Here is a 23,471-nt window from a genome sequence, read left to right as displayed (position 1 = left end):
GTAAGCTGCAGTTCCTGTGGTGTAGGGTTTGATTTAGTCCTCATTTGCTTACTGCTTGTCTTTAAGCAGGTCAGACATTGTTCCTGGATCAACCCTGAAAAGGAACTTTGTGTTCAAGGGGGGTATCTGTTTACTAAACAGGTAGTTATTTATGTAAAATCAAAGCACTTTCTGAACATTATTTTCAACAAATACATGCAACTTTAACAAAAGCTTGGAATTTTAAGCTCAAAATACTTAACATACCGTCTACAGCTCACCAGAACCTGAACCTGAACCATGACAATGAATTTCTACAAACTGGATCCAACATGTGATTTACAAAAACATTTACAAATGAAACATCTCGCAACAGGTAAACACAAAGGTCCCTAAAATAAAAGCCCAACCCTGAAAATGTTCCAATCAAAATTCCAGGCAGCTAACAGTTATAACCCTATACAGCATTTGATTTCATGTGTGGCAAAATGGCACAGAGGGATGGAACCCTGACTATGACCAAGGAGACCAGGGTTCAATTAGTGCCTCGAAACTAAAGAAAACAGGGACAGGGTGGGATTTCAAGGCACTCTGAGGCAGTGTGGTGCAGTCTCCCTGGTAGAGAACTACCAGAAACAGCCACTTGTGCTGCAGGGAGATGGGCAGGGTTGCTTAGAGACAGTGCCCCTTACGGAAGAGAGCAATGTCCTCTGCAGTCAACCTACAGTACATCCCATTCATGATGTCACACTGACTGCACACAGAATAGGGCAAAAAAAAAGAAAAAAGTTTGGAACACCCTAGATGGCTGCTTAGTTAACAACCACCCTCTCAGTCGACTCTCACTTGGAAGGGAAAAAATGGGCTGATTGACCAAGAAATGGTCTGATGATCAGCAGGTAGCGAAAGTAAAATCCTGAAAAAAAAATCAATTAATTAAAATGGGCAGAAGAATGATTTCATATCAAAAAGCTCTACAAAACATACCCTGGTCATATACAACACTACTAAATGCAAATTTCAAACTGAAAAAAATTACAGATGTTAAATTTTCAAGTGCAGTACAGTACTTGGAAGTGTGCATGGTACAAATATTACTGCATGCTAGAGATGCTGACAGGTACTAGGACTTGTTCCTTAAAACACACTTGAGAGTTATGGTGATATATATACCACACACATCTCAAGTGACATACTGCATACTTCACCTTTCACAACACTAATCCCTACATAACAGCATCAAGTTAAAATTCCTTCTCCACTTAACACATTTCTGCACCATGAGTAGAAATTTCAGGACCAAAGCAAACCCATATTATTGGGAAAATGTGGACATGGCTACACTCAAATCCATTTGATCCCTTCAAATGGCTTCTTTACATAGCTGCAATTTAATATGCACCTTTAGACATTCTCAAACAAACATACTATTTATTTAGAAATAAAGTGCGGTAATACAACATTTAACAGCAATTTTAAAACTTCAAGAGAATGGATCTTTACAAACTTCTTTAGTGTTACTACTACCAGCATAAAATGAAAGACTAAGTTGTGCAGATAACAAAAATGTAATAGCCATTCAACCACTTCACACCTCAGTTTTCAGTGAAAACCCACCCCCTATCAAAGACAGCAACAAAGATATTTCCCTGTCTCCCCATACCAACCACGAACCCTAGACAGTACATACAGCAGTATAAACTGTGAGCTATGTAACATAAATCACACTGTCTGAAAGGATATATCAAAATGTGCAATATATTCTAAAGAAAATAATACAATGAATGTACAAGAGATGCCCCCCCCCCCATTTTTACCCTGGCTGGATGTCAGTTATCAGCTCAGTCATTCCCCATCACATAGAAAAAGGTAAACTTATACAGCCATCAGGATTATTTTTAGCTTTTTGTGGGTTTTTTCTCCCTTCTTCCTAGTATACACCAGGTGAACAGCAGAGGAGGGCATGTGCAGTAGGATGACTGTAAAGGAGATCACCTCAATTCAAGAAAGGGTATTCCTTCCAAGCCGCTCTACCCCTTCTCCTGAAACAAGTAGAGGTGGCTTCTCTAGACACCACCAGGCAAATCACACTATTCTGTGTGCCACATGCTCATTATCCATCCCCATCCTCAGTGAGAAGCAAGTAGGGTTTGCCCCTCCACCCTTCTTCCCTGCCTGGCTCCTCTAGTGTTGGAGCCGATAATCAAACCCTAGTTGCCTGGGTCGAAAAGCTCCATCCCTCTGCATCACAGAGCCAGTCTAAGATACAGCCAGGCAATGACAAGAGTTAGGATGCTGTTCATGAAATAAAGAACAAGAAAAGGTATGTACTTAGCATAATGACAGATCGTAAAGAAAATGGTTCATCTTTTGTAACCAATGGGACTAAAGCTGTAGGCAAAAGAATTATTTGGAAGATGCAGTTCCTCCAGGCTATAAAAAATCCTCCACGTTCCATCATGCAACGCTAATTTCACTCTCCAGATGTCACATGTAGCACTGAGTATACAGAAAGAAAGAAAAAAGAAGGAGAAAGGAGACAAACTCCAGACCAGAGGGACACATTGCAGCTAGGAAATGGGAGAGTATCTTACAGAAGATGAACCTTCATATTAAAAATCTGTGGAAATTCAGAACTTGTACATATGATAATAAAAGGTAAAATGAAATGCCGTAACCAGTAGGATAAAGTCAATAGTCAAGCCTGATGGGTGGCTGCCATCCCAAAGACCTGCACTTGAAAAAAGTCCAGCTTACAATGCCTCACAAAACTGATTATGGACAACTTACAAGCACTACAAATACTAGCAAATGCATCATCACATAAAAAGGCAGCAGATCTAGCCAATGCCTTAATAGAATGATCTCTTGGTGTTGCAGCTTAAGGCTTTCCATGCTTACTTTGGCAAAATTCAAGTACAGATTTAAAGATTCCTCTTCCTGAAGGAAAATGCTTGCAACAGTAATCTCAGACTTTGTCTAACCTCCTTACAAAATATTTGAATCTTTTAAACTTAAGATTACTCCAGCTCTCTCCATCATGCTTAAGTCTTTCTACCTAGACAAATTTTCCTAGTTTCACCTATGTCAATCCCTCTGTGGGATCCAAAGACAGACTCCTCCTCCTCCTCCAACTTGTCTAATTACCTAACCCGAACCTCACCCTCTACATCTCCTACCTGCACAGGGCCTCTTCTCCACATTTTTAGTCTATAGTTATGAAATTAAATTTAGAAGCAAGAATACAATATTGCATGGCAATGACTCCCCCCACCCCACCAGCAGTATTGCATACTACTGTCCTACCTTTAACAATCATAATCGATTTTCCATTTCACACAAAACCTATCACCTTTTCTTTGAAGGAAGAAAAATTGACATCCTTAGGATCTGCCAGAATTAGGCCAAGCCATTAGTGATTGTCACTCGTCTAGTTAGAATAAAACAGACAACCATTCATGGGTACAATTCAAGCAGCTTTATTACACACAAACATCAGGAATGAGGCTTTGTAACAAACTTAAATAAACTTATAAACAGAGTGACTACAATACTCATACATGTTAACAATCTGGCTCTTTTCTCAAAATGGCACTGCTTCCTGCATGTGCTCACTATTTACATGCATGTGCTTACATCTCGAAATGCTTCTTAAAGGTACATACACACACACTGATCTACATCCTCCCTCTTTGAGAAATAATCCATATATGAAATGACAGTATTCAATGACATGCAATTTACTGAAATGATCTTCTGATATGCAATTATACAGAGCTAATTACCTGACATGCAATCATACAAACTTAAGACACACACAAAACAATCATGTCCAGGTTGCTGTGTATTTTACATTAGGTCTAGAAAAACGACCTGATCGTGTAACATAAAAGTCAGAATTGGATCTAGCAATGGGGACCGTCTTCAAGGAATGTTCAACTATGGGGACAACTGGGACATCACCAGGAATGGGAATGGATACTGTGACATGTTCTTTGTTATGAAAATGGTCAGGGTTGCTCTGAGGTCTAGAGTCTGAATCACAAATATGATGCTGCGATATCGCTTCTAATACAGGAAGATGTCTGCAGTTTCTACTATACTCTAAACCCTCAGATTCCACTATGTAGGATCTCGGCTCGGTACATAAACCTCTCACTTGACCAATTTGATCAAAGCCGTTCGCCGTTTGCATCCTCACAGTCTCTCCTTTTAACGGATGAAAAAATCTGCTCCTTTTACCATAGCTAAACTTCTGAGAAGAAGGCGTCTTAAAAGTTGGGCTGTGATTGCTCTGTTGTTTTTAGCATTAGGCACCAACAAACTAGAACTAATAGGCAAGGTTGTTCTGGTTTGCCTAGATAAGAAGTCTGAGCAAGTGCGCCAAGTAGATTGTCACGGGGTATATTTCTGAGATAGAGTAAATTCAAGAAGATATCAGCATTGTCACGCTTTGATCTCTCTAGTAAATGCTTTGCACTCTCCACTTCACATTCAGAAAAAGGCCATTTGACTGTGGGTATTCAGGACTACTAGCAACATGGATAAAGTCCTACTCCTTAGCAAATCTCTGAAACAATTGACTGGTAAACTGAGAACAGAAGTCAGAAATAACGGTGTGGACTACCATGGACTGAGAAATGACATTTCATATTAGTAATAACAGCACTGGACGTTAGCTAAGATAGCAAATAGATTTCAAACCAATTCGAGTAAGATTCTACCAACACTAAGTAATGCTGATTGCTCCACTCAAATATATCAGTTGCTACTGGTGACCAAGGTAGTTCAGGAATTTGGCTTAGCTGAAGTGGCTCTTTTTGCAAATGCGGCTTAGTATTGTTATACACTGAACAAGAAGAAAGCACTTTATCAATGACTTTTGATAGAGAAGGCCAAAATACTAGTCCTCTCATCCTTCTTTTGGCAGAATCAGAACCTGGGTGGCCACAATGCAAAACCTGAATGTATTCACGCTGTAAGTAGGTAGGAACAATAACTTCTGGTCCTTTGAAAATGATACCATCTTCCATCAGCATCTCATCTCTGTTATGGAAAGTAAGGGTGTACTTCTGGCGGTACACAGGATTGCTCTGATGACCATCCTACATTGATGAAATGGTTGAGCTTTTGCAAAATTGAATCAGTCTCTGTATGATCTCTCAGCTCAAGTCTCGTGGTTAAAAAATTATGCACTTCCATGACATCAGTCAAAATTCTCTGCATCAAGCTGTTCCCATAGTATTTCTGGGCAATCTGGGTAACGTATCAGCCAGATAAAGAAGTTTACCCTCTGTACAGTCCATTTTGAAATTATATTTTTGTAATTTGAGCATCATTTTTTCCAGTCTTGCTGGAGCTTAATGCAAAGGCTTCTTTAAAATGGTGACTAGAGGTTGATGGTCACTTTCTATATATATATAATAATGGAACTTCGAACATGTGAACACAATTGCCAAATGTTCCTTCTCAATTGGAGCATACATCACAGTTTGGGTAAGAGTTCTCGATGAATAAGAAACAGGTCTGCCATCTTGAAGAATAACTGCACCAAGAACAAACTCTGAAGCATCACAGGAAAGAACTACTGGTTTGTGGACATAATAGTATCTTAACCTCAAACAGCAAATTGCTAGCCCATTTACATTATCAAATGCTCTCTGGTATTGTTCTAACCATGACCATGCAACATTTTTTGCATGTCAGGCCTCTTAAAGGCACTGATAATTAACTAAAGCCGGGGATAAATTTACCGAAAAAGTTAACCATACCAAGAAAATGCTGTAAAACTTGGGCATTGTCTGGAGCTGGCATCTCATGAATGGTTGCTTGTTTAGAAAGATCTGGTCATGAGCCTGTACTGGTAAATAAATGACCTACTTAAGTAACTTCTTTTTCTTTCAGCTTTTCCCATTTAGGGGTCGCCACAGCAGATCACCTGTCTGCTCATGATTGGCAGTGGAGTTTTACAGTGTCGAGTTGCCAGCCCGGTACCCAACCTTTCACAGAAGGCACACACACGCACGCATTCTCACCTAGGGCCAATTTAGTGTCTCCAATCCACCTGCAGCATGTCTTTGGGATGTGGGAGGAAACCGGAGCACTCTGAGGAAACCCACACGATCACGGGGAGGACATCAGACTCCACAGAGAAGGCACCCCAGTCGAGTATCAAACTGGAGAACCTCTTGCTGTGAGGCGACAATGCTAACCACTGCCCCACCATGACCGCCCTTACTTAAGTTACTTCTGCTAGTCTGAATTTACACTTCAGAAGATTGAGTTTTAAATTTGCTTCATGGGCTTGGTCCAAAACTTTCTTGAGGTTTTTGTCATGCTCTGCTTCACCATTACCTCCAACCAGTAAATTATCAACCATTACTGTACACGGATAGCCTGAAAAAAAATTGCTCCATTGCACGCTGAAAGACTTCACTGGCAGAATTTATTCCAAAAACCATCCTGAGAAATCTGTATCTACCAAATGCGGAACTTAGAATGTAGTCAGTAGTGAAGATTTGAGATCAAGCATTGCTTGCCAAAATAAACTCTTTGCATCTAAGACAGAAAAAACAGTGGTATTTCGCATGAGAGTTGCAATCTCCTCAACTGTATGCATAGGATGATGAGGTCTCTTTAATGCCTTGTTCAAGTCTCTCAGGTCAATGCATATTCTGACTTCATCTGAATTTTTCTTACGAGCGGCTACCATTGAAGACACCCACTCAGTTGGTTCTGTGACTGGACGAATCATACCTTGCTGCACCATTTTGTCTAACTGGATCTTGACTTTGTCCTGCATAGCTATTGGAACTCTCCTTCCTAGTCTGACCACTGGACTGACCTCTGGGTCTACTTTCATGAAGTACACAACTGGAAGTTTGCCTAGCGTGTCGTTGAAAACACCAGCATACTCTAAGAAAAGAGTACCACTGAAGGTGGAACATGTGCTTACATGATTGACTTCTTTGGTAAATGAAAGCAGTTTCATTCTCAAACTGCCTCTGAGACCCAACAATGATTGCATGGGTCTTCGGACTACATAAAATTGCAAGCTGTAACTGTTCCCAGCTGAACAGCATGAAAGCACTACTGAGCTTTTGGTTTGAATTTCATCACCTCCATAAGCAACAAGTTTCGCACAACAGAGCAAATTAAGCTGCTCAGCAACTCTCACTCTAGCAAATGTTTCTGCTGACTTTACATTACAATTTGAACCAGTGTCTACTTGGAGCTCTGTGGGTTTACCATTGATCATGACAGTACAAAATACTTCATTCTTTGTCAATAAATGTACTGCATTAGCCTTTTCACTGACCACTGATGCACCATCTACATGGAAAACAGGGTTGCAGCTTTCTATATGATCAACTTGCTTTTTTGAGTGACCTTTCTCTGAACGAGGCTTGCTTGATTTGCAAAACATTTGAAAATGTTTCTGTTTTTTACACTTGTGGCATTGCTGACCAAATGCTAAGCACTTCTCTCTTTTAGACTCAAAGTTGGCACCACAATTATGACAGTTAACAATAAGACTTGACCTGGGTTTTGCTGACACCCTTATACTGCACTGAGCATGTCCTACTCACTGAGCTAGTATAGGAACTTGCTAGAAAGCTATGGGTCCTCCCTGCCACACCTGTAGGAGTTGCAGCTGCCATGTGCTTAGGCCTGTATCTGCTTGCCACGTGTTGCATGCTGTCCACATTTGCTCTAGAGGCTGTTGAAACCATGCTTGTATTACTTGTAAGTATATCTGTATGCTTTTCTGGGAGCTCATGGATTTGACAAATCTCTATCGCTTTGTTAAACATTAAATCACTGTCACAAAGCAAACTTTCACAATGCAACACTATTTTATCACCACACACAAGCTTGTCCTTTATTAACTCATATTCCAAGTCACCAAATCTGCACGTTTTAGCTTTATTTCTCAAGTCAGTGATATAAGTTACAAAAGTTTCACCAGGCTTTTGGCCTCTTGTATAAAATAAGTGCCTCTCTAATGTAATATATTTGAGGATTGCACATTTCTCTAAATTTACATTTCAAACACTCAGGGTCTTCCCTTGATTCAGCCGGTACTACAATATGACGGGTTACCCCATCTCCTGCATATACTTCTGGTACATACACCAATGAACGCTCTCTTTCAATGGTTTCTGACCCAGCTAAGTTAATCAAAATGAATGCCCTTGTACAGTGTAAGAAATACTTTGAAATGACTGTACTTTGCAAATAAATTTACAATGCAGAACGAGCTCAAGAGTAAGAAACACTTTGAGATGAATGCACTTTGCAAATAAACTGTACGCAGCACAAGAACCCTTTCAAAATGGTTGTACTTTGCAAAATAACTTTGTACAGTGTAAGAAACACTCTTGAAATGGCAGCACTCTGTGAATAAATGAACACAGCACAATAAACGTTTCGAAATGGCTGTACTTTCACTGCACTTTGCAATACAACTGTACTTTGTACACAGCAAACTCTGAAATAACTGCACTGTAATAAAACACGCACACTGCACATTCAGAGACTTCGAACAACTGTAGTTGTACTTTGAATGACTTTGGTCAATGCAAAATAGTAGTTTGTGCCCAAACACAATCTTTCACTAAAAAAAAAAAAAAAAGATAGTCACTTTGCTTTTTAACTTTAATTTGCCCTTTTATTGTACTTGTTATGCCCTTTTAATCTCTTATCATGCTCATTATACTTTGCTTGTGCCCATTTTACTTTAAACATGCCTGTTATGCAAACCAGAGGTAATTCTCAGCCCCATATAAATAGCTCTGCTACTTTTATCTAATATCTTAGTTTCAAACATTTAGTTTAATTAATGAGTTTTGTGGCCCTCGTTTGCTCAACAATACATTTCATGCTACTCATTTGATTAATAATGCGTTCTGTGCCTTATAAATGCACAGTTTCATTTTCTTTGCCAAATAAATTACTTGTGCAATTTTCTTTATCTTTAGTTCATTTCTGGCCCTTTTTTGTTGGTCTGAGCTCCATTTCACTCAACCAACTTAATTGCCTTCAACTTCAATTATGCACCTCATGGCTTGAAGTTGCTGCTTTCTTAATCCTGGTTCTGACACCATGTCGCTCGTCTGGTCAGGATAAAACAGACGAACATTCATGGGTTCAGTTCAAGCAGCTTTATTACACACAAACACATCAGGAATGAGGCTTTATAACTTAATCTTAAATAAACTTATAAACAGACTGACTACCACACTCATACATGTTCACACTGTGGCTGTTCTCTCAAAATGGCACTGCTGCCTGCATGTGCTCACGATTTATATGCACGTGCTTACATCTGGAAATGCTTATTAAAAGGTACATACGCATGCTCTGATCTACAGTAATGATGCCCCATCAGTTTTGGGCATCGTGTATTTTCCCCATTTTTGTTGATCTTACAAGATTTTCTATTCTACACAAACCTGTTGCATCTCATTTTAAAAAAAAGTATCCACTTACGATCTTACAGAATTAGACTGTGGCTCACCATATACGAAATATGCAGGAGAACCATTACACGTATGCTATACCTTTCCAGATAGCCGTGAAAGTTACGCCTCTGCTTTACCCCACTTCCATAACAGCTTCTTTACTTCCAGGGCAAAAAACTAACAATCTGCTAAAAGTCTCTTCCCTTCTCTGTTATACTCTGATCTCACATTATTCTTCTCTTACTTCTATTTATTTCTGTCTTTAACACATCATTAACCACCTTGCCTGCTTTAACATCAATCATCTTTCCTCAGCTGAACTCAAGGTTTGACGAGATAATGAAAGTATTAAAGTTCTCCTATATCCTTGTTAGAGCATCAATGACACTATCAGAAATAAGTCATCTGCTCATGGTTCCACTCCCCTACCTTACTGTCTTGCAACAGAAGACTTCTTTCCCGTTTTAAAAGCATGACCACCATAAGGAATAGGTTAAAAGGGCAGCCTTGCTTTGTAACAAGTTCCATATTCACAAACCTAGTTACTATCCATTGATAAGAATCTGGAGTTTTTATTTTTTTTTTTTACTTATTTATTGCACTATGTTAATCAGGTGGGCAAACAGTTACAGATAATCTTTTAAGATACAACCAGAACCAACAGGCAGAAACAAATGCTTATTGACTTAGTTACAATACATTAAGAAATTAAAAGAAATCATTTCTATCCTGGTTTGCATGCATCTTACAAGTTAAAAGTTCAAACTATTTGTGTGCAACGCATACCAATAAAGTATGTACAAAAAATAAAAATTTTAACACAAATAAGCATATTATACTTGTCACACAATTTTACACACACACGAAAAAATATCTTGAGATGGCCAACTATAAGTAATAGATAAAATAAATGCGCACATCACATTCATAAAATGCTTTCAAAATAAGTGGAAATCATATCAAAGCGGAAAGCATTACATACCTCAAAGAAGTCGATCAATCTTGCATCAGCTCATTGTCTGAGCACATGTACTGAATTAGAACTACATTTACTTATATATTTATATATTTATTTGCATTTGCTTACCGGCATGGTCCAACTGGGCCAGAAGTGCCCATTTTCAGTGGAGTCCTAGGGAGAAAAGCTCCACATACAAGAAATTTCACATACAAAACAGAATTTACATTAATAAAAACATTTAGTACATATTATTATAATTATATGCATAACACAAGATAATGCAAACAAATGTATATACAAAGTTTTAATCTAACTTATAAAATCTCACACCCTGAAACCCCGAACACAGCAATGATAAACCCCACTATAAAGAGTAAAAAGCTTTTCTAATGTCAAGGAACACTGTTCTAATATCATCTAAAGATGACTGAGCCCTTCATCTCTCCCCCACATCCTCCCTTTTTCAGAAATGACTAAAAGCAACCTGTTTCACTACACTGAAATCTCCTTTACTAAAACTTTTTGGATACTACCCAATAAATTAATCCGTATCCATAGCTGATTCCATGAAAACTATAGCCTTAACTGCTACCCAAAAAACCTAGATTACATTAGCAAGATCTGCAGCTAGAGGAGCCAACAGAGGTAGAATGGCAGTGAGAACCTAACACCAGCTTGGCCATTCTGGGAGGAAGGATGTCAGTTCTCACCTGCTGTGCTTGTCAACAGTAAGAATTGGCCTGATGTTACCAGAAAGTAGAAGAGACCAGAGGACATGGGCCTGATGCTACAAAGCCATTTGGTAACATTCACTGTCACATAAGTGTCAGCAAGAATACAAAGGGTGAAGGGTTTAGGCCTCACTGTGGGATGAGTGCTTACCAACAGCTGTTCAGGGAGTGGTATTAAGACAACCCAAGAAACCCTTTCATTAAAGGTCTGAAACAAAGGACTGATGCACACTGTGCAGTTTGTTACATATTATAGGCCTGGAAAGAATTAATCTGTCCTTAAATGTGGATGGTCTCACTAGGGAAGGGTGAGGGATGAATCCTGACCCTCAGACTGCTGGAACAAGGAGCATAGTGGGTAAAGAAGGAAACCACAATATGAACAACAAGAGGATGAATGCAGAATGGAGAGAACAAAACACCTTCACTGATGCCTGGATAACTGTTATCTAGCTGTTAACTTTTAGTCACATAGGTGTGTGGCTTAAGTTCACATTAAGACAGACTTCCTTGGGATGGGTCACACACATACACAGACACACACATACACAGACACACACAGACACACACACACACAGACACACACACACACAGACGCACACACACACAGACGCACACACACACACACACACACACACACACACACACACACACACACACACACACACACACACACACACACACACACACACACACACACAAATTCACAAAGAGGAATGAATGACCAACCTGGACAGAAGCGTGATGGTCAGCTGACAAAGTAAAGCAATACCACTGTAAATTGTATAAACATTGATCTGGTAAGTAAAACACTTCTCCACAGTCTCTTGAACAATGTGTTTACCAATACACATCCTAGCTCTGTAACAGAGGAAAAAAATTCCTGATTAAGATCCAGATGACATGAGCTTGTGTAGGGGTCTGCGAGATGGAAAAGTCAAGCAGAGGAAGGAGGGAATGGTGGTTCCTCGTTGGTTAACTGCTCTCATGAAAGTGAAGGCTTGCACTACCATCAATGGCTGCAGAATGGTATGTCCAGTGATGAGTATCCCTTAAAGGGATGTGGGTGGAAGTATGCACACATTCAAGAAGGACACAGGGGGTTCCCAACACTGACTTAGGTGCTTTTTGTTTGCCACCAGGGGGGGTATGGTTCAGCAGAAATGGCCTGAATGCTCATGTCTACTATGGTGCAAACTGTTGATAGGGGGATGCCACACAGTTCCTGGCATGGGCATACTACTATGGCTACCTCATGGTGCTAGACTGGAGGGTTAGCCAAAATAATCCAAAAATAGAAGACAATGCTACCTATCTCTGACAGAGGATGAAAAGATGACAAAGCACAGGCAGGTACCAGTTAGAATATTAAAGTAGGGGGGGTGTGGGGGGGTGTAGGGGGGTGGGGGGCTGTGCCCCCTGCTTATCTTTAGTGTAGGGTGGTTTGTTTGGTTATGGGGGGAGGCTGTGTTTATGTTTGTGTGTGTGCTGTATGTATACATATATTATATATACACACATATATACATACTGTATATACATACTGTATATACACAGTATATATATATATATATATATATATATATATATATATATATATATATACACACACACACACACACACACACACACACACACACACACACACACACACACACACACACACACATACATATACATACACACAGTATAACTTCACTCCTAGGTTTACAGAACGCTGTTTAGGCATTTTGAATTTCTGATCGATTAGCACTCGCTCAAACATACCGATCAATACAGACCCTACAGATATGTGGTGTGTGTACACACATACATATGCATGTATATATGTCTGTATGATTTATGTATTATGATTTAATTTGGGCAATTCAAGCCATTTAATTTACTGCTCTGTTATGCTGTTGTGGGTTCTATTTTGTAAGCAAGAGACAAATTTACAGAGTTTAATTTAGGTAGCTGGTTTGTTTGCAGTTACTGATTAAGTGAAGACGAGGCTTGGACTTCGATAGTGATGACCTGCACTTATTTGTGCTTGAAGGATTAGGAAGAGTTTTGACTGTAGAGTAATCAGTCAGTGGTGTTTTTTTTTTTTTTTTTTTTGTAGTGGCATTGTGGATGTTATTGTCTAATTTTGCCACTCGTCTCCCACAATAGCACCAACCACTTAATAGCACTACAGCAAATTAAATGGACTGTTTTTCGCAACAGCCTTTTATACACTCAGTTGATAACTACATACAAAATCCTCGTCTTCCATAAAATAATCTATTCACTGCTAACTTATTGTACTGGTACAAACCCAGCAGCTACACTTCACCAAACAAAGCCCTCTTCACTCAGGAAAATCTAGGAACTTTCATGGTGACTATCTACTCTAACCACGTAACAAAAAATGAGAATATTCTACCAAATCTTATATAAGCACCTTCTCTCTCAAGGAATTTAAACACTGCTTATTAACACACCTTAGCAACATATAGTTATGCTCATGATCCATAGCATCTGGGTAGAATCAGCATTACGCAAACATAACGCTCAAAGTTATTAGTCAATACAAACACTAACAAGTACAGCATTAAGGACTCAAGTTGCAACCTTGTAAATACTTCTAATAAGAGCACTCATATGTTACTGCTCCTCACTAGTAATACATGAAAAAATACTTATTCTTAACAGTCTGCTGCTACTAAGTTCAGATTCCCTTCCACAAAAAAAAAATGAATGAATCGTATCCATTCACTTACTCTGTGACAACTTTGATCAAATTAAGCATTACAGTAAACCAACTTCAATCAAATACTGTAAAACATTTTAACAAAATAATGAATTAACCATTTACACACACACACATTTTATATATATATATATATATATATATATATTTATATTTATACACACACACACACACACACACACACACAGAGAGAGAGAGAGAGCTATATCTATACAGCTATAGATACACATATGGTTGTTCATCTGCTTGTCAGAATATAAAACACTGCTTTTCCAGCTTAAGAGACTGAAGTCTCTTAGTTTTAAGTATTGCCGGCTTTTGTGTGCAAAGTCACTGTGCAGAGGGAAGTGGGAATTTGCCCTTTCCCTACTGTTCAGCTATACTGGTGTTAATATATATAATCAGCAAGGAGTCTGGAGAGTTTAGGAACTCGCTCACTACATGAAATAGTTCACGTTTTTCTTTGTTGTGTTTTGAATCTTTCTGGATTTGTCTTTTGTATTTTTACATTTGAATGGTTGATATTAAAGAATTAATTTACTTACACACACGCACGCACATTACAGTTTACTATAAGCAATCAAACCCAGCATGCTATATTTTGGGAAGAAACAAAAGCACCCTAGAAGTTGTGAGGCAAACATCTTAATTAATGGGTCATCATGCTACCCAGACTTATTCGGACTAACACCCTTAACTGTTAGTTCTCAGTACACTTTCGTTTTCCCTTTAAGTGATGCTCTTGCTCCTTTCCCACACAATTTTTATTACTTTGTCTTCTTACTCTTCTCTCCTCTTCTGCATTCCACATGTATTTACTTATTTATTAACATTTATTGACTGTGAGTGTCCGACTGGACGTAGGTCCATTTTCAGCAGTGGCCTGGGGAGAAAAGCTCCACAGTTAAAATAAACAGACAGTAGTTACACTGGATTACATAGCAATTAACAATTTGATTAACATAGCAATTAATTACAAACATATTTACAGATGAACATAGTACATCAGTAGACAACTAAAATCTTTATCTGCGAAGTACATAACAGACATTAACAAATGTTACAATAAGAAGTTCCTGCTGTATACTAAGTACTAGGCTTAAGAGCATCTGAGCTTGCTATAATCAAGGTAGTTAGTGGGGTGGAAAGAAAGGTAGTGGTTGGATGGGGTGGGTGATATTAGAGTGGGAGTTGCAAGGGCACAGCCAGCATGTTGTTAGGTGCGCTTTTAGTAAAGTTTTGAAGTGGGTGCATGATGGTACGGAGGTAATTGTGGGTGGGAGGGAGTTCCATAATTTGGCTATGGCACAAAAGTATAGTGCTTCACCAGCAGAGTTACTGGCTTTAGTGATCTGCAAGTGATTTTTGTTGCTGGATCTTACAACAATCGCATTCCTGTATTTTATCAGAATTAATTATCTCATGATTGAATTCATTTTATTTGGCTTAGATTTTTAATTCCACAGTAGTTTCACCAATGCTAATTTAAAAATTACTTTAATACAAGTTTGACTGTAATCTGTTGATATTTTTTCTGCAGTTTAGATTTAGGCCTTTGCAACTTGGATCAGATACAACTAAGTTAGTTACTCCTGCTTGTCTCTTTATGCAACAATGCATCCCACTTTTTTCTTTCACATTTTGTACTTGTATGTCTTCTATTTTCAGTTTGGCAATGTTCATGTAAAAATCCTCACACTACACCTGCATATCCAGTCCATGTCTCCAACTATATTCAAAGTTTCAATGAGCTTTTCTCTAGAATACAGTAAACCACCCATACGCTACAGAAAACATCTCCACTGGACACGAGGTCCTCCCACTAAATATCAAAAATGAGTTTGATCCTCACCATTTAAAACTAAACTAATTTGCTTCTGGAAGTATGTCAATTTCTAATGAGTAACTGACTGGTAATCTTTTAGTTTACATTAACAATCCACCCCAAAATAATACTACTAAACTTTTTCCAGTTATCTTGATTATATCACAAAAAATAATATCTAAACATTAGCAAAACTGTACATACTGCTAATTTTCAGGTTTGCTTAGGCCTCCGAGGGTCTTCCAAGGAGGCTGGACTCACCATTTAGTAAGCAATGCTCTACACAATACCTTCACTATAAATGCCTTGAGGGCAAGGTACAATATATGCATAAAATACACAAATTGATTTTGAAGAATATAAGGAAATTCTCCTTCCCCAAGTAATAAGCAATGACCTTAGAAATTACTTTATTAAGCAAGGAGTTGCAGGTGTAGAAAGGGAATCTTTATCCACTATAAACCATGAGTTTTAATTTAAAGTCAAATTCACTTTTAAACTCACTTAGAATTCAAACATCATAAAGTCATAACATAAAACACTTACTTCTTGGACCTCCATTGAAAATGTTGGAATATTTCATAGATATAAATTCAAATAATAATAAATTAACAGGAAATCAGAAAGAAAACATGATTAAGAAACAGTATACTGCACCATATTTCCATAAAGGCTTCTAAAGTTTATTTTTTATTGCTATCTGATAATGGAGTGACTGAACTTTTCGGCCACAACCCAGGCTCAAGGAGCAGCATATATAAGTTCTATAAAATGCACGTACTTTAACAAATTACACAGAACATATGCTTGTTTTCATTCTGTACAATAGGCTTATATGTAGAGAAGGTTAATAAATGCAAGCAGATACACAGACATACTTTGGGCAAAATGCAAATCAGAAAAAGTCAAATTCGTCATTATGAAACCAGCTGCAGGTGGATTTAGCAAGAAAATGATCTTTTAAAAGTGTTCTTAAAATCTTTGAAGGTTTTCTGATTTTTGATTTCATCAGACAAGTAGGATCTATATAGAAGGTTGAAGTCTAAAAAAGGCGCTTTACCCCACAAATCTGTTTTGAAACAAGGGGAGAAGTAGCTGTGTTTTTAACCTTCTCAGATATTAAAGGAGTTTTCCTGGATAAGCAGTTTTACTTTTAGTGGGGCACAGTCACTTTGTTTTAGCAACTTGAAAATAAGATCATTTAGTAAAAAAGTAGCCCTGCTGGAAACAAAAGCCATTTATTTTTTTCAAGCAACATGCAGTGATGGACCAGAGACCAGCAAGAAGCATAAACCTACAAACTTTCTTTTGTGCTAATTATAACCTGTGGGTTGCTACCATATTTTCAAATAAAATGCTTGTTTTTTTTTTTGCTGCTTCACATATTGTAAATGTATCCATGTTCTATCCCACAGTGAAAAACAGTATTTCCAAGAAACACCATAAGCGCATCTTTAAAAACACACCACATAAATTAAAGTGAAAAAAGCTCAATACACTAAACCTGCAATGAAAGTAAAAAATAAAAATAATAAAAAAAAAAATATATATATATATATATATATATATATATATACATACACACACACACATATATATATATATATATATATATATGTGTGTGTGTGTGTGTGTTACCATGTTTTTTCCACACTGAAATGCAGTTTATATTTAATGCCTCAAAAAGCAAAAATAAAACAAGCAAATAAAAAGAAAATACCTGTTCCTCAAATCGATGGATTCTTGCTACAGAAAGCACTAGAGCCACAGTAAAAGGACATAAAATTTTGCTTGCATCACCTTGTTGCCCAGCCTGTAAGAAAACATTTTTTTTAAACAGTCTTTGAAACAAGAAACTTCAACTTCACTCATCCTTAACACTTTTCATATTTCATCATTTTGTGGGTGTTCATTATTTGTCCTGAATTATTGCTACGACTTTATTTTCTTCTGTAATTCTGAAGCATTTCAAGGCTGTGCAACTTACATAACTGTATTTTTTGCGTGCAAGTTGTACTTGCCCATTAACAGAAGATGCTCGAATTCATCATTGCTGCAGTAAACTTTAGGATACACAGGTTGCATCTTGCCTAAGGTACAAAAGTCAGATTCTAAAAAGTCTGGCTCCCTCCCTCACTTTCACTCTGCCTGCTGATTGAATACCTACCATGCACTTCTATCCCCCTTGACATTGCTCCCCTAGCAAAGCCCAAGATGTCTATGGTGACTGGCTTCTCCTCTTTTGTCACAAATACCAGAACTGGAATATGAAAAAAATAATGGGTGTTGGTTCCAGGATCAAATAGACTTTAGATACCATTTTATCTTTCTCCTGTGTGTGGAGTCTTGCCAGAGGAATCATGATAATCAGAGATAGCAAGGGACCCAAAATCCTGAGGTGGAAAACCCCTGAAACAGATCTAAATAAGGATCTAGTTTTTTTTTTCTCTAGTGGAAGTACAAGATGTCTAGCAAGTACAATTGGAACACAATCCTAGACTGCTAAAAGTTCTCTTGGAAACCCAGCCTGCATAGAAGTTCACTCCTCAAAAAGATATTCAGGACACTTTGAAAAGACTCTACAAAGATATGTAAGCCATCTAAACATGGAAAAATGTGCATACACTGTAGCCTGCAATGGGATATTACAAGAGACAAACACTTTCGGAACACTAGTGGTGCAGTGGATAACCTAAAGGGTAAGTCAGAGAATTGGTAATGCGATCCAAGCAGACAAAAATCTTAAGAATTATCTGAAGACTTGATGAATAGGAATGTGATAAGCATCTTTTAAATTTAAAGTTACCAAAAAAACTCAAATGTCGAAGAGAGGGGTAAAAAAATGAAAGCATTTTGAACTTGAGCACCATCACATACTGGTTTAGGAAAGAAAGGTCTGCACCTGTCTCTAGGCATCTTCTTCCTTTGGCACCAAAACCATTCTTGAAAAAAATAAAATGAAACAAAAAACATTTTTTTTCCAACTGGGAAGTAATGTTTCTATTCCCCACCCCACCCTCCCCCTGAGATGGTATGTGCTGCAGGACAACAAGGAACAGAGAGGTTTGGTCTGATCCATGTGGAATGACTTCCTAAAATGGAGGAATATCTTCTTATTGCCTTCGATAACTTTGCTGACTTAGCCTCAGAACCCATTTGTCTGAAACAATCCTTTACCAAAGACAGAAATGGAGAGTCAGACTTTCTAGAAGGGATAAAGGGACAGCTAGAGTAGGAGGGGAGAAGATCTGTTATATAGTCGCTCTGTCTTGTTTGACTGTCCATAGCAGACTTAAGCTAACAATTTAAGACATTGATTTTCTAAGTAGATCACTAAGAAGAGAGATGACTAAACAAGGTTTCTGGAACAAATACCTGATAAATGGGACAAGATGTATGGTTGTGAGAAACAGCTAAGCAATACAACCAAAGCTTGTGAAGCTCCTTATGAGGAATCTGTCCCCCACATTAACATTTCTCTTTTCTGGATGACGTGAACCAGGACCGGCCTTAGGTCAACTGGTGCCCTAGGCAAAAGAGCTCCACGGCACACTCCCACATCACCCAGTGCCCCCATCCTGGTCTACCTACATCAAGTAAATACTGGAAAAGTGCCCCTGCTAGAGCAGCACCCTAGGCAGCCGCATAGTTGTCCTACGCCTAAGGCCGGCTATGACATGAACCCAGCAACCATGAATTAAAAAGCGATAAGAAGACAAAACCCAAGAGGGCACTTATCTGAAAAATAGCTTGGTAACCACTAGATGAATGAGCACTTAGACCGACGATCGAAGAAGACATTTGTACTGGTGGCAAAGTTCCAAGAACAGTATGTCACCTTTATACCCTATGCTGTGCGTGGGAAGCATATGTCTGACTTACGGCATCCTTATTATAACCCAAAAGCTCTGGTATACTGGCCAGACATCTGGCTACCGTTGGCAGGGGTCCCTATTGCAAAGAATACTGCAACAGTGATATGGAAGGACATTTTCTGAATCCTCTCTCATCTGGTGGGACCTCCTGAGTGACTCTTTTGGTTAGCAGCTTTTGAATCTCTTGAGCTGCAGCTTCCTTCTGACTGGATAAGACCAAGAAGCCTTCTTTTGGTTGGGGGAATATGGATAAATGGCTTGAAATACCCTCTTTACTTTTTTATATTTACAGACAAATGTGAAAAAATTATATAAAAACATTACTACAAAAAATAAATAAATAAGATGAATAACTTTCCTGTAAACTATGTAAACTTCTTCAAACATGGAAGCAAACCAACAGTATATGTACAGCAAACAATACTTTGGGCACCATGTAGCCCAGTACACCACATCTGAATTGCAAGTTCTAACTTGGACACACAATCTGCCATATGCTTAATTGGCTGTTAGCAGGATGGCAGCAGTTGCAGTAATGCAGTGTTCTCCATACAGTATGGTAGCTCTGTAGATACAGAGCTCACCTCACAGCTGCAAAGTTTAGTCTTGAACTCCAACTCAACACTCAAGTTCTCCAGCCTGAGAAACAGGATGGACAGAATGGGTCCAGGAACTGGATTGGTGTGCCCACTTTAGACAAGCTTCAACTACAAGGTCAGCAAAAATGTCATTAAACTAATATGGTGTGCATATCATATGTGCAAACTCTCAGTCTCAGATGACCAGCTGCACAAAGATAGCTAGATCTGTGGCGTGAAACTAGATTTCTAAGCTTCAGTAGAAAACACCATTAGCAGCACTTCCAAACCTAATACTCAGAAGTACATTAAAATGGTTTAGAAGATGGCAACTAATAAAAATTGGAGTGAATCACTAAAAAAAAATGAACACATGATCTTATCACGACCCGTCAAAATAAGAAAGGGACAACATAAACCACATAACATGTTTGCCTTTCTGAAGCAGTCTTACAAGGACAAAAACTACACTGAGAATGAAAAAGCCTTAGGCTGAGGAACTCTAAAGGTACTTGAAAATCCTGGTAATTTCCTCTTTTACTCTGTATACTTTGGAAATGTTATTTATTTAATTTGTGATTATATAATGTTTTATAATAAGTAAAATTAGTGTGAAGGTTTTCCTGCTCAAATGGTGGCAGACAAAATGGAAACCCTAGTAGTGTGTGTTTATGTGGAGGAAGAAATGCCCAATAAAAAGATCTGTAGGACTGGCAGCCACTGAAACAGTGCTCAGCAGATGATAAAAAATTGATTTGACAGTACATTAAAGAAGTAACAAGATGACTGAAAGAGCTAAAAGTTGGATTGTGGCACATTTCAGGATGGCTAGAACAGTATATCACAACACTTCAAGTAGTTAGTGATAATGGTATGAAGTTCCAACATATTCAATATATCACCATGATAGCAATCAGGTGGCCAAAACACAAAATATAATAAAAGTGCTATATGATCAGGTAGAAGATGTATAACAACAACTGATTCAAATGGAGGATAAAACTTGTAGCAATTAAAAAAATGAGACTGACTGGAGTGTTGGAAAGAATTGGACTAGCTCTGTTGGAATTTGCAAAAAATAAGATGACACAGTGAACAGGCTTCAAGAAATTATCACCCAGAAATCCAAGTGAGTCAGTTACCACTGACTGCATCACAGAACATATGGCAAACTTACAATTATTTTTCAAAAATTTCTAATGACCTATGAAAAAGAACATGCACTGTGGTGGACATGGCAGCACAGGAGAAAATGCACTATAGTGGGCTGGGCAACTGTATCATGATTACATGAATGAACTTTACAACACTGACTACAGTTTATGGATGCTATCAGGGAAGGTAAGAGATGCTAGTATGAAATACAAGTTTAATTTCCTAACTGTGCTGAAACTGTTTTCTACAGATGAAGTACTGACTTTTATTAATGCTGAGGAAGATATGGCTAAGTAGGAGTTGCCAATTTATCCATCTTAAGAAATAATGGAGAATAACTATATAAGAAACTACATATCTGTGTGCATGCAAAAGAAGTGGAAATGAAATGGGATGAGCAACAATCAGAAAAGGAAGACAGTTGTATAATACATCAAGGGAAAGATGGCACAAAAGGTTTCATAACTCTGACTATAAAGTATTTTATTTTGTAATTTGATAGTAAAAGTATGTCACAAAAGAGTAATAATTGTAGAAAAGTAATCCAGCTATTGTAAGGTGCAATTTGCACATTCAATAACTGAAGCAAGAAAATGGGATGTCTACTAAAAACTACTCTAACTACTGATTTTGCTGTTAATTAATCTATTGAAATCTGACCCTCCATGACCTGAATGACTAACATACCAGTCTTGTCTGTCAACAATTGCTTCTTTATGTGGCAAAGTATGCTTGTTTTAGTTTTACTACCAGACTCTTCAAAAAAGTCCGAGTTGTATTTCCTTAAGTACTGAGTGAGATGATCATTTCTACAGGACAAAGAATTTTCAAAAGTCTTGTACAGCATGACAATTTAAAAGCATCACTGTGGCACCACTCCAATGGTATAGAGGGATAAAAACCATGACTATATATAGCCAAGGTGACCCAGTATCAATTAGCGGCTCGGGTTTCTGAAGAAGCAGCAGGGAAGGATGGCATATGCCCATCCCAGGGTGGGATGCAGTTATGTGGGTATTCTCTTTAGCTCCTTAGCAAGAGATGGAATTTGTACAGGGGAAACCATAAGAGGGGATACAGGGAAGCAGGACTAAGATTCTGTAGAGGTAAAGCAAAATGCTGCATGTTCTCATCGAATGCCCACTCCCACAACATAACCACATAATTTGAGAAGGGGAAAGTAGGGGCAGGCCTATAAATGTGTAACAACCCCCCCCCCCTCCCCGGAAATGTAGGACAGCACCACCATGCTCAGGACACTATTAGGATCCACGTTAGCCCTGGTTAGAATTTGGTTTTAGTCCAGGGGCAGATGAGTGACTAGTAGACCCAGCGCTGGATGTGGGACACTGGAGGTGCAGAGCCTTATTTATAGCCCTACTATCAAAGCCATATTTTACTGAGAAAACCATAGCTTCAAATATACACACCTTTTTGACAATATGAGGTATTTGCTCTATTAAGCCTTAACAAGATATGCTGACAATGTGATGTGATGTCTTTGCTGATTAAAATCTTATCCAGATATGTCACTACTTTCTTTCCAAGAGCTAAATGACTTAATTTTATGGTTGCAATCACTATCTGCAAAGATCTTTGACTGAAGAAAAAGAAAATCTATAACTGTCTCCACTTCTTCCCCGTCTATTAGCAAATAATTGATAGAATAAGATGACGTAATCTGATTTTTATCAATGCCACCATTTCTTTTTCATCTATTAGCAAATAACTGATGGGGCAAGACACAGTTTTAGTTTTGTTGCTCATCTGCAAGCTGGCTTTTGTACTTTCTACCTTCACCTTCATCAACAGGCTTTTTTATTCTGTCAGTTTCAACCATCATAGTAATATCATGTTCATATCTTGGTTGTTAATATTCTGACAACAATTTTGATTCCAGTATCAAATTTTTCTAATTCAGCATTCTGCACAGTATAGTCACTACATAACTTAAACTAGTAGTGTGACAGTATGTAGTCCTGTCACATTCATTTCCCAGTCTTTAACCATTAAACTGTTCCACATTCAACTAACTGATGATTCTTGTTCTGCTTACAGACCCCTCAGTAGGAAAAACAAGGTGACCATGTATACCCACTTTTCTTAGAACTTGCCAAAATTTGTTATGGTTCACTTAAGTCAAAGCATTTACAGAAAACAATAATGCAT

The 23,471-nt window shown here is 38.1% G+C and overlaps 1 protein-coding gene across 2 annotated transcripts in view; it reads right to left on the bottom strand.

Annotated features, from left to right (window-relative positions):
* Positions 1 to 23,471, bottom strand: part of FANCI (FA complementation group I) — a 2,406,750-nt gene that overhangs the window by 1,607,943 nt on the left and 775,336 nt on the right. For both annotated transcript variants that reach the window (XM_044078210.1, XM_044078208.1), the window contains exon 11: positions 17,415 to 17,507. In XM_044078210.1, coding sequence (XP_043934145.1) covers positions 17,415 to 17,507 — 93 coding nt within the window. The remainder of the gene's footprint in view (positions 1 to 17,414; positions 17,508 to 23,471) is intronic.

This window comes from Protopterus annectens, chromosome 7.part0 (assembly GCF_019279795.1).
Source record: "Protopterus annectens isolate FY-2018-M chromosome 7.part0, PAN1.0, whole genome shotgun sequence".
NCBI lineage: Eukaryota > Metazoa > Chordata > Ceratodontiformes > Protopteridae > Protopterus > Protopterus annectens.
This window is presented reverse-complemented; position numbering and strand designations above follow the sequence as displayed.